Consider the following 10,546-nt stretch of genomic DNA (forward strand, 5'->3'; position numbering starts at 1 on the left):
GGGAGAAAAGGGGGATAAAAGGGGTTATTTTAGTAAATCCCTTCTAGCTGGTGCAGGTGATGGAGAAGGGCTCGTCGCAGGGGTTTTCTCAGCCTAAGGGAGGGCTTGGCCAGGGGATTAGGTTGGATCTTGGGGACAATTCCTTCCCCAAAGGGCTGTCAGGCCCTGGCCCAGGCTGTCCAGGGGGGAGTCCCCATCCCTGGAGGGGTTTCCAAGCCCTGGAGATGGTGCTGAGGGACATGGGGCAGTGGTGGCCTGGGCAGGGCTGGGGGAAGGGTTGGACTTGGGCTTTAAAGGGCTTTTCCCACCAAAATGATTCCGTGGTTTATAGTAACTGAAGAAAAAAAGCATGACTTTCTTAGCAATAAAGAGACACCTGGACCAGCCAGTCCTTTCCAAACCTGCTGTATTTGGTGGGAATCCAGGAATGCTCCAGAGGTGGGTTTGGCTTTAACCTTGACCTCAATGATCACCCTGACCTGGTGGCTTTGACACCTAATGAGTGACAACAGGGCTAATTGCAGCCACTGGACCTGCTCCTGAAGCTGCTGGTGCTGAGCTCCAGCCTCACCTGCACGTCCCTGCTGGTGGCAGGGAACAAAATGCTCCTGTTTTCTGACAGAAAACATGGAATTTGGGAAAATTTCCTCCTCCTGCTGCAGGATCCTAAGAGACACCTTGTCCTGTCCTGCCAGATAAACCCTCTGATGGCAGAGTGAGGACAACCCTGGTGTGGAACACTTCCCTCTCATGATCTAACAATAGAATGAGTGATCCCAAAAAACTATCTGGTGTCCCTGTAGGAATGGGAATGATGTGGAAGAAGAGGAAGCCAGAGTAGGGTAACGCTGCCTGCCGACGGACTGGGAAGGCAATGGCCTCTCCTCTGGCTGCCCCCACAGTGGTTGCAGATGTAATTAAAGATCTAGACACTCAGATAGCTGTAAGTAAAGCCCCCACGGGGCTCAGCATGTGGGATTTGTCCTGGGAATCTCTGCATCCCATGGGAATGTTGTGGTGGGGAATCTCCGGGACTCAGCCAAGAAAGGGACAGAACCATTTCCTGGCTCCTGCAGTGTGTTCTGCCCAAGGCCTGCAGTGCTGCCTCCCCTGCATGGTGGGTCAGAATTCCTGCTTTGTGGATTTGGGAAGTGGTTGTGTGGGAGGGGGTGCAGACTGAGATCAGCCTCAGCTGAATCTGAAACTGAAGTCCCTCCTGAGCTTGTGCTGAACTGTCAGGTGCCACCCGAGGGGTTTCAGGGTGTTGATGGGAGGGTTTTCCATCCTTCACCAATTACAGCTGAGGCAGGAATTTGCTGAGGGCTCCATGGAAACGTGTCTGGGATTGAAATTCTCCTGGAAGGGCTCAGTGTCCAGCACTGCATGAGTGTGTCTTGGGGTGAAGCACTAAAGCAGCCACTTCCACCTGCTCCTGTGTGATCCCTGCTGTGTGTTTTGTTATGGATTAATCCCAACTAACCCAGTTTTGGGGGGGAAAAACCTTGGAGTGGAGCTCAGGTCCCAGCAGCTCCTTCCCTGGCTTCACATGCCCAGGGCTGGGAAGATTTAAACAAAGAAGGAGATTGAGGTTGGACATGAGGAGGGAATTGTTGGGTGTGAGGGTGGTGAGAGCCTGGCCCAGGTTGCCCAGGGAAGCTGTGGCTGCCCCATCCCTGGCAGTGTTGAAGGGCAGGTTGGATGGGGCTTGGAGCAACCTGGGCTGGTGGGAGGTGTCCCTGCCCATGCAGGGGTTGGATCTAGATGTCCTTGAAGGTCCCTTCCAACCCAAACCATCCCATGATCCCATGAAACTCTGCTCCTATCAGTAGGTGCTCCCTGGAGTACAGGGAGGTGAGGGCTGCTCTCAGCAGCTGCTGGTCACTCTTCCCTGGACCCACCAGGGCTTTTACACCAAACCCCTCATGAAATGCTCATTCCAGGTGACAGTCCTGTCCCTGCTGTCCTCTCTGCTTGGGGGGAAGGCCCAAGGTTTAGATGAGTTTTCCTCTTGGAGCCTGGAGCTCCAGAAAAGCTGGACAGGGATTTTGGACAAGGGCAGGAAGTGAGAGGACAAGGAGGGGATGGATTAAAACTAGAAGAGGAGAGATTGAGGTTGGACGTGAGGAAAGGACAACCCATGTCTTGTGCTCACATCATCTTTGTGGGGACTCCTCTCAGAGCTGCTTGTTCTCCATGGAATGTGGCCCCTAGGGTGGGCACACACCAGGATCCATCCCAAGGGGTGTGCAGGTGGGTTGGTACCACCTCAGAGCTGTTGGCATGTGGCCAACTTCTTGTTCCCTCTCTTGTTCTCCTCTTCTTCTAAACATTCCTCCTTCCCTTCTTGCTGTGCCTGGAGAGACCAGATCATCTCCAGACCTCCAGGTTCCCTCAGGACTCTGCAGTTCCCTCTGGACAAACCTGTGCTCACCCCATGGAATTCCCTCTGCTCACTAACACCAGCTTTCCTTTCCTTTTTCCAGTTGATTGGTTTGGGTCCTCACAACCCCAAGAAGAAGCAGGACCTTGAGAAGCTTTATGATCTAAAAGCTAAAGCCCAACAGATTATGAACCAGTTTGGCCCTTCTACCTTGATCAACCTCTCCAACTTCTCCTCGATCAAGCAGGAGCCCCCCAGCCCCCCCCCCCAGAGCTCCATGGCCAACAGCACCACCGTGGCCAAGATGCCAGGGACACCCAGTGGAGGAGGACGTCTCAGCCCTGAGAGCAACCAGGTGATGGCATCATCCCCCACCTCAGGAGGTGCCCAGACCTGCCTGGGGCTTCATTCCTGCCTTAAAAACAAAAACAGGCAGGAATTTGGTGTTTGGTGAAGTGTCAGTTCCTGGGTGAGGCTGGTGAGGGCAGTGAGAACTTCCAGCCACATCCTAGAAAACACAGTGTCCCACTGGTGTCCAGCAGAATAGAATCATGGAATGGTTTGGAAGGGACCTTAAAGATCATCCATTCCCACCCCCTGCATGGGCAGGGACACCTCCCAGCAGCCCAGGCTGCTCCAAGCCCCATCCAACCTGCCCTTCAACACTGCCAGGGATGGGGCAGCCACAGCTTCCCTGGGCAACCTGGGCCAGGCTTTCACCCCCCTCACACCCAACAATTTCCTCCTCATCTCCAACCTCCATCTCCCCTCTGCCAGTTTTAATCCATCCCCCCTTGTCCCATCCCTCCCTGCCCTTGTCCCAGGTCCCTCCCCAGCTTTCCTGGAGCCCCTTCAGGCCCTGGAAGGTGCTCTAAGGTCTCCCTGGAGCCTTCTCTTCTCCAGGCTGAACACCCCAGCTCTCCCAGCCTGGCTCCAGAGCAGAGCTGCTCCAGTCCTCCCATCATCTCCATCTCCAGCATCCAGTGACATTTCAGTGCCACTTGGGTGCAGGAGACTCATTCCCCAGCCCTTCTTCATCCCACTTTCTCTGCAGAGCAACCTCTGGTGCTTCCAGATGCCTCCTCCATACCTGAGGTTTCTTACCTCTGCTGTTCCTGAGCTGGTGGCTGTGTCCTGTGGGCTGGGGTCTTGGGGTGGTGGCAGGAGCTGTTAGTGGCTCTGCAGTCACTTGTTCCTCTTCTCCCACACACTCAGGTTTTAACCAAGAAGAAACTGCAGGACCTGGTGCGTGAGGTGGATCCCAACGAGCAGCTGGATGAAGATGTGGAGGAAGTAGGTCCCAACCTGGGGCAGGGGCTGCAGGAAGAGCTGATGGGGGAGTTTTCAGGGACTGGTTCCCCTTTGTCCAAGGGAGGGTTGTGGAGTCTCAGAGTGGTGGGGTTGGAAGGGACCTCTGAAGATCATCCGGTCCAACCCCTGCCAGAGCAGGATCCCCTGGAGCAGATCCCACAGGAACATGTCCAGGTGGGGTTGGAATGTCTCCAGGGATGGAGACTCCACAGCCTCCCTGGGCAGCCTGTCCCAGGGCTCTGTCACCCTCAGAATCAAGAAGTTTCTCCTCATATTATCGCGACCCTCCTGTGCTCCAGTTTGTGCCCATTACCCCTTGTCCTGTCACTGGGCACCCCTGAGACAAATCTGTCCCATCCTCCTGCCACCTCCATGTAGATATTGACCAGCCTTGCTGAGATCCCCCCTCAGTCTCTTCTCCAGGCTGAACACCCCCAGCTGCTCAGCCTGACAGGACAGGTTCTTGTCCTTCTTCTCCTGCCCCAGATGCTGCTCCAAATCGCCGACGACTTCATCGAGAGCGTGGTCACTGCCGCCTGCCAGCTGGCCCGGCACCGCAAGTCCAGCACCCTGGAGGTCAAGGATGTGCAGCTGCACCTGGGTGAGTGGAGGGGGAAGGGCTTGGGGGTTGGTTTTTGTCCACCTCTCAGCCCTGGTGGAGCTGCCACCCTGGGAGGGGCTGCAGCTCCATTCCTGTGGTCAGAGGGGGCTGCCCCACCCGTCCCCTCTGCAGCGCCATGGTTTGTGGCAGCTTGGGTGGGAGTCAGAGAAACTGGAATCACAGAATCATAGAGTGGTTTGGGTTGGAAGGGGCCTTAAAGATCATCCAGTCCCACCCCCTGCATGGGCAGGGACACCTCCCACCAGCCCAGGTTGCTCCAAGCCCCATCCAACCTGCCCTTCAACACTGCCAGGGATGGGGCAGCCACAGCTTCCCTGGGCAACCTGGGCCAGGCTCTCACCACCCTCACACCCAAGAATTTCCTCCTCATGTCCAACCTCCATCTCCCCTCTCCCACGTTTAATCCACCCCCCCTTGTCCTCTCACTCCCTGCCCTTATGCCAAGTCCCTCCCCCTTGTTGGAGGGTCCCTGCACACAGGGACTGTCTCTTTGTCATGTTTCCCACCATGCAGCCCCTTGTGGAGCTTTCAGAGCTGGTGAGGGGATCAGCAGCACAGCAGGTTTTGGGGATGAGGGGGCAGAGGTGGGGCCAGAGCCTCCTGACCTGTGCCTCTTTCTTCCAGAACGTCAGTGGAACATGTGGATCCCGGGCTTTGGTTCTGAAGAAATCAGGCCCTACAAAAAAGCCTGCACTACAGAAGCTCACAAACAGGTAAGGAGCTCTTGGTAAAGCTGGGGATTGTTGATACAGGGAGGGTGGGCTTGGACTCCTGACACCAGTTTGTAGCCTTTTCCATGTGGTTTGGACTTGAAATAACTCCCAGGGTCTCCTTGCCTGGTTGCACAGAGGGGATGGATGTTGCTCTGGCTTCTCTGAGTGTGCCCTGAGAGGAGCAGGAGTCACTGTCTGAGGGGCAGCTCAGCTGGGAAGGGTTAAATCCAGCAGAGCTGCAGACATCAGCAGGGGGAGGCTGAGGGGAGAGCTGCTTTTTCTCCACAGCTCCCTGAAATGAGGTTGGAGTGAGGGGGGTTGGTCTCTCCTCCCAACTACTGGGTGGTAGGACAAGAGGGGATGGCCTTAAGTTGCCCAGGGGAGGTTTAGATTGGATCTTGGGAACAATTTCTTCCCCAGAGGGTTGTCAGGCCCTGGCCCAGGCTGCCCAGGGCAGGGGTGGAGTCACCATCTCTGGAGAGGTTCATAAACCATGTAGATGTGGTGCTGAGGGACCTGGGGCAGTGGATGTGGTGGGGTTGGGTTGGTGGTTGGACCTGATGATCCTAGAGGTCTTTTCCAACTTCCATGATTCTGTGATTCCCTGGTCAGAGTCTGCAGTTCATGGCTGATGCTGCAGCTCCCTGAGAGCAGAGCTCTGGGGGTGGGCTGGGATCCCCTGGGGGTGGGCTGGGATCCCATGGGGTGGGCTGGAATCCCCTGCACTCTTGACCCCTCATGCCTCTCACTAAAATCATTGATTGGTTTGGGTTGGACCTTTAAAGGCCACCTAGTCCAGCCCCTGCAGTGAGTAGGGACCTTTTTAACTAGATCAAGGTGTTCAGAGCCCCATCAAGCCTGACCTTGAGTGTCTCCAGGGGTGGGGCCTCCCCCCCCTCTGTCAGTGTTTCCCTGCCAGCCCCCAGGGCAGGAGCAGAGACATTTCCTGCTCCTCTGTCTCCCTCTGGGGACCCCATTAAAGATTCAAACAGACTTGAAAGACCTTGTGAAACGAGTCAGGCAGAGCCCTGGGAGAACCCAGGAGCCTCCTTCCTGCACAGTGAGGGGCTGGTCTGCAGCAGCCTCTTTGGAGACACTCAGCTTCCTACATGGAATCACAGAACTGTGGAATGGTTTGGGTTGGAAGGGACCTTAAAGATCACCCAGTTCCAACCCCATGGGCAGAATTCCCTCCTCTGCAGGGCTGGTGGCTCCAGCTTCCTTCTGGCTCTGCCCCTGCATTTGCCTCTTCAGATGTGAAGAGGATGAATTATCAGTCAGGATCTGATATCACTGCTAAAGAGGTAGCAGAGCTGCAGGGAACCCGAGAGATGTTTGTGCTTCATGTTTTAAAGCAGTTTCTTTCCACAAAGATTGTTCTCATGGACACCCCCCCCTTACAATGTTGAATTTCTGATCTCACCTGCTGAGGGATGAGCTCCATCTGCAGTGCTGCTCTGCTCACAAGCAGATTAAAAAGCAGATGCCAGTTGCTGTTAGAGCTGGGAACTGGAGACAGCTTAAAGAATTGTAGGATGATGGGATGGTTTGGGTTGGAAGGACCTCAAAGATCATCCAGTCCCACCCCCCTGCATGGGCAGGAACACCTCCCACCAGCCCAGGTTGCTCCAAGCCCCATCCAACCTGCCCTTCAACACTGCCAGGGATGGGGCAGCCACAGCTTCCCTGGGCACCCTGGGCCAGGCTCTCACCAAACATCTTTCCCTCCCTCTCCCCAGAGGATGGCGCTGATCCGCAAAACCACCAAGAAATAACCCCTGGGAGGAGGAGCCGGGAGCAGACGCCGCAGGTTGGGACACCTCCCTCTCCACCCAAACCTCCACAACGTCACCACCATCCATGGGATATTTTTTTTAATGCTTTACAGAGAAGCATCTATTTTTGATGACCGGTCCAGCAATATCTTGACTTTCTGAGGAGATCTGCCAAAAAAAAACATCCTGCCCCCTCTTCCTCATCCTCCTCCCCCTCCAAGAACTCAACGTATCTTCAAACAAAGACTTTTTATTTGTGGCTTGAACGTGGTTTATTGTATCAGTGATTATCCAAGGGACAGATCGTGTGTGGGACAGTATTAGAAGCATCTGTAGAGGTTTTTGGTTTTGGTTTGGTTCCTCCTTCTTTGCTCCAGTACTTTGTAATGTCAGTGTTTATATAAATACTTGCATTTGTTTTACATGAATAAAGAAATTATTAATCTAAAACCAGGGCAGAGTCGTGTGCTCTTCAGCCTGGGGAGGGGTTGGTGAGGGACATGGTCAGGCTCCATGTGTCCTGGTTGTGGGGAAATATGTCCTATCTGGAGGATGCAATGAGGGGAAGGGGTTTGGGGAAGGGGTTTGTGGGGAAGGGTTTTGTGGAGAAGGGGTTTGGGAGAAGGGTTTTGTGGGAAGGGTTTTGTGGGAAGGGGTTTGGGGAAGGGGTGTGTGGGGAAGGGTTTTGTGGAGAAGGGGTTTGGGAGAAGGGTTTTGTGGGAAGGGTTTTGTGGGGAAGGGTTTTGTGGAGAAGGGGTTTTGGGGAAAGGTTTTGTGGGAAGTGTTTTGGGGAAGGGTTTGGCCTCTGGCAGGGCTGGGCAGCAGCTTCTCTGCTCACCCAGCCCAGATTCCCCCTCGCTTGGATATTTGGAGCATCAGGAGTGGGAAACGGTGACAGAGAACAAGAAATCAAGGTGATTTTGGTTCTACCCGTGCATGGGACATGAGAAAGGCCCCGTTCCTACCTGGCTGGGCTCAGGCTTTGCCAGAGGAGCTGCTGCTGGGGAAGAGGGACCTCCAGCTCTGCCAACACCTGCGGGCGGGAGCAGGACCGGCTGCCCCGGCCTCCCGGTACCGGCAGGGAAACTGCCTGGGCTGGAATGACTGGGGAACCCGCCGGTGCTCCCTCTGGTTGTGTCAGGGCTGAGGAAGGAGCCTGGGATGTTCCATAAACCCTCGTGGCCTCAGGGGGCCTGGGCTGAGGGTGCTGGGGAAGCTGCTCCAGCACCAGCTGCTGGGTGGGAACATGGAGCTGCTGAGCGGGGTGCCCGGGAGCAGCTCCTGTTCCCACCAGTTCCCACCAGTCCAACCGGCCCCAAGAGAAGGGTCGGGTGGTGAAAGGGGTTTCAGAACGTCCCTGCCCTGAGGTGGGACCTGGGGTGTGGGAGGAGCTCTGGGTCTGGATGGGGACAGGGACAGACTCCATGAAGGTCTCTGCAAAAGAACCCGTCACCGTGTGGGACCGAGGGATCCAGGCTCCCTCAGGACACTGCCCTTCTCCAGGAGGGGGGTTTGGAGAGAGGACAGGGGACCTGGGGTGACACCCCATCCTGCCTGGGGACATCACCCGTGGGTTCCCCTTCCCTACAAAAACACAGGCAGGCAGGGATGACCAAGGGGTGTTTAATGCTCCCTTGCTCCCCTCCAGCACGTCCCAGCCCCGCGGGGACAGGCTGCCCAGTGTCCCCAGCTCTAGCACGAGCACCTCTTCCTCTTCTCCTCCTTGTCCAGCAGCTGGAGGGGCGCAGGCAGGGGGATGCTGCTCTTCACCCCATCCCAGGCCTCGCTGGGAACCAGCCTCCCGCTCCGCAGCGCCTGGTAGATGCCCAAGCTCAGCATCTGGAAGGCTTGGACCACGTTGCTGGAATCCTTGGCTGAGGTCTCCACGTACTGCCCCCCCAGGGAGGCCGCCAGCTTCTCCGCCTCCCTCCGGGCCACCCGCCGCTGCCCGGCCAGGTCGCTCTTGCGTCCAACCAGCAGGAAGACGATGCGGGAGGGCTGGACCGTGTCCGTCACCTCCCGGTGCCACTGCCGGACGCTCTGGAAGGACGCGCGGTTGGTCAGGTCGAAGAGCAACATCCCCCCCGCCGAGTTGCGGTAGTAGGAGCGAGTCACAGACCTGGGAGTCGAAAGCAGCAGGGTGAGCAGCCCCCCCTCCCAGCCCCTCCCCTGTGCCCCCAGCTGCAGAGCAGCCCCAGCCACCTCCTGGCCCCTGCACCAGGCCCCTTGTGGCCAGGCCACCGTGAGAATCGTCCCTCCTGCTGGCTCTGTCCCCACAGGGCCACCAAAAGCTCCTCTGGCCCCTGGACCCACCACCCCAAGCTCTCCCATTCCCTGAAGAAGAGTCCTGCAGCTTTCCCCACAGCTGTGTCCCCTCCAGCTCTCCTGTCCCCAGCAGCCATGTCCCTTTGAGCTCTCCTGTCCCCAGCAGCCACCTTCCTGGTGCTCTTCCATCCCTTCTGGCCGTGTCCCTCAAGCTCTCCCATCCCCTGCAGCTCCAGGCCCATCATTCTCCTCCTGTCCCCTGCAACTCCATGGCCTGAGCCCCCCTGTCCCCAGCAGTGAGGGGTGCAGGCTCCTGGCAGCTCAGCTGAGGAAATCACTTTCTCCAGCTCTCCCAGTGAGCTCCCAGGCTCTTCCCAGCAGCTGGTGGTGCTTGGGGAAGCGGGAGGCAGGTCCCACACCCCCTTTGGAGCTGGAGTCAGGGCTTAAAAGGCAACATTGAGGGCTCCTTGCCCTTGGCCTTGGCTCGTCAGGTCCCTGGGGTTTGCTGGACGTGGCTGCAGGGACAGGAGGGCTCAAGGTGGTTCCTCAAGCCCACGGATGGTGGTTCCACACCCACGGATGAGGAGCCCACCATGGTTCCCACCACCACCAGCAAAGGGACCAGTGGTGACACAGCCTTCTCCAGGTCCTCCCCAGGGTTGGGATCACCACACACCCCAAGTCCAGGGGACACACACACACACACACACACACATATCCCCCCTCCTCACCCCACAGCTCAGACCCACCTGAACCTCTCCTGCCCGGCCGTGTCCCAGAACTGCAGCTTCACCCTCAGCCCCGGCTCCAGCTCCACGAACTGCACGTAGAAATCCACCCCCACGGTCTGGTTGATGGCCTCCAGGAACACCCCCTCGGTGTAGCGCCGCAGCAGGGAGGACTTTCCCACCGTCGAGTCCCCCAGCATGATCACCCGGAACTGGTAGTGCCACCGCGGCTCCATCGCACCGCGGCGTGTGCGGGCAGGCAGGGCCAGCCCCCCCCCCCTCCACCAGGCGTTCCCACCCCACCGTGGGTGCTGGGTGGCTCCTTTCCCTTGGATCCATCTCCAGCTGGAAGTGCTCACGGGCTTGCCCAGTCCCGCTTTATCCCTAGGGTGGGAAGCCCAGCAAGTGGAATGGCTGGACGTGAGGGGGGTGATTCACCAGTGACACCCCCCATCCCAAGCAGGGCAGCCCCCACGGGGGGTGTGTGTCCCTGCCAGGGCCCCAGAGCTCAGCACGGCCTTTATTTAGCGTGGAAATGCCTCAGGTTTCGTAATAACCAGTTTTATTTCTTTTAGGCCCATCAAATTAAGGCTTCAACCCAGGCAGGGACGTCGCCGAAGAGGAAGGGGCTGCGGGGTGGGGAGACAAACACTGGAAGGTGCCAGGGCTCTGCTGCCCCCAGCAGCACTGGCAGCGTTCCCGGGGCTCCCTGGGGGCCGGGGGCTGGGGGTGCCTCTGGCTGGGGATGAGCC

The 10,546-nt window shown here is 57.5% G+C and overlaps 2 protein-coding genes across 2 annotated transcripts in view; one reads left to right on the forward strand and one right to left on the reverse strand.

The window, feature by feature from the left end:
• Positions 1 to 874: 874 nt before the first annotated feature.
• On the forward strand, positions 875 to 7,005 carry TAF12 (TAF12 RNA polymerase II, TATA box binding protein (TBP)-associated factor, 20kDa). The gene is made up of 6 exons (XM_010008171.1): positions 875 to 943; positions 2,484 to 2,735; positions 3,596 to 3,673; positions 4,178 to 4,292; positions 4,938 to 5,026; positions 6,766 to 7,005. The coding sequence occupies exons 1-6, from the start codon at positions 875 to 877 to the stop codon at positions 6,799 to 6,801; spliced, it is 639 nt and encodes a 212-aa protein (XP_010006473.1). The 3' UTR covers positions 6,802 to 7,005.
• A 1,488-nt stretch (positions 7,006 to 8,493) lies between these two features.
• Positions 8,494 to 10,546, reverse strand: part of RAB42 (RAB42, member RAS oncogene family) — a 3,068-nt gene continuing 1,015 nt past the window's right edge. The window contains exons 2-3 of the mRNA XM_010008179.1: positions 9,816 to 10,032; positions 8,494 to 8,920 (exon numbers count right to left, since the gene is read on the reverse strand). Coding sequence (XP_010006481.1) covers positions 8,494 to 8,920; positions 9,816 to 10,030 — 642 coding nt within the window. The 5' untranslated portion in view covers positions 10,031 to 10,032. The remainder of the gene's footprint in view (positions 8,921 to 9,815; positions 10,033 to 10,546) is intronic.

Source organism: Chaetura pelagica, unplaced genomic scaffold (genome assembly GCF_000747805.2).
Source record: "Chaetura pelagica isolate M959 unplaced genomic scaffold, ChaPel_1.0 scaffold840, whole genome shotgun sequence".
Taxonomy (NCBI): Eukaryota; Metazoa; Chordata; class Aves; order Apodiformes; family Apodidae; genus Chaetura; species Chaetura pelagica.

Bases quoted from the DNA above. Each gene is read 5' to 3' on its own strand.
- TAF12 (XM_010008171.1), top strand. From the start codon at position 875: ATGGCCTCTCCTCTGGCTGCCCCCACAGTGGTTGCAGATGTAATTAAA. The intron at 3,674-4,177 runs GTAGGTCCCAAC...CTCCTGCCCCAG, and splicing joins TGGATGAAGATGTGGAGGAA to ATGCTGCTCCAAATCGCCGA. The intron at 4,293-4,937 runs GTGAGTGGAGGG...TCTTTCTTCCAG, and splicing joins GGATGTGCAGCTGCACCTGG to AACGTCAGTGGAACATGTGG.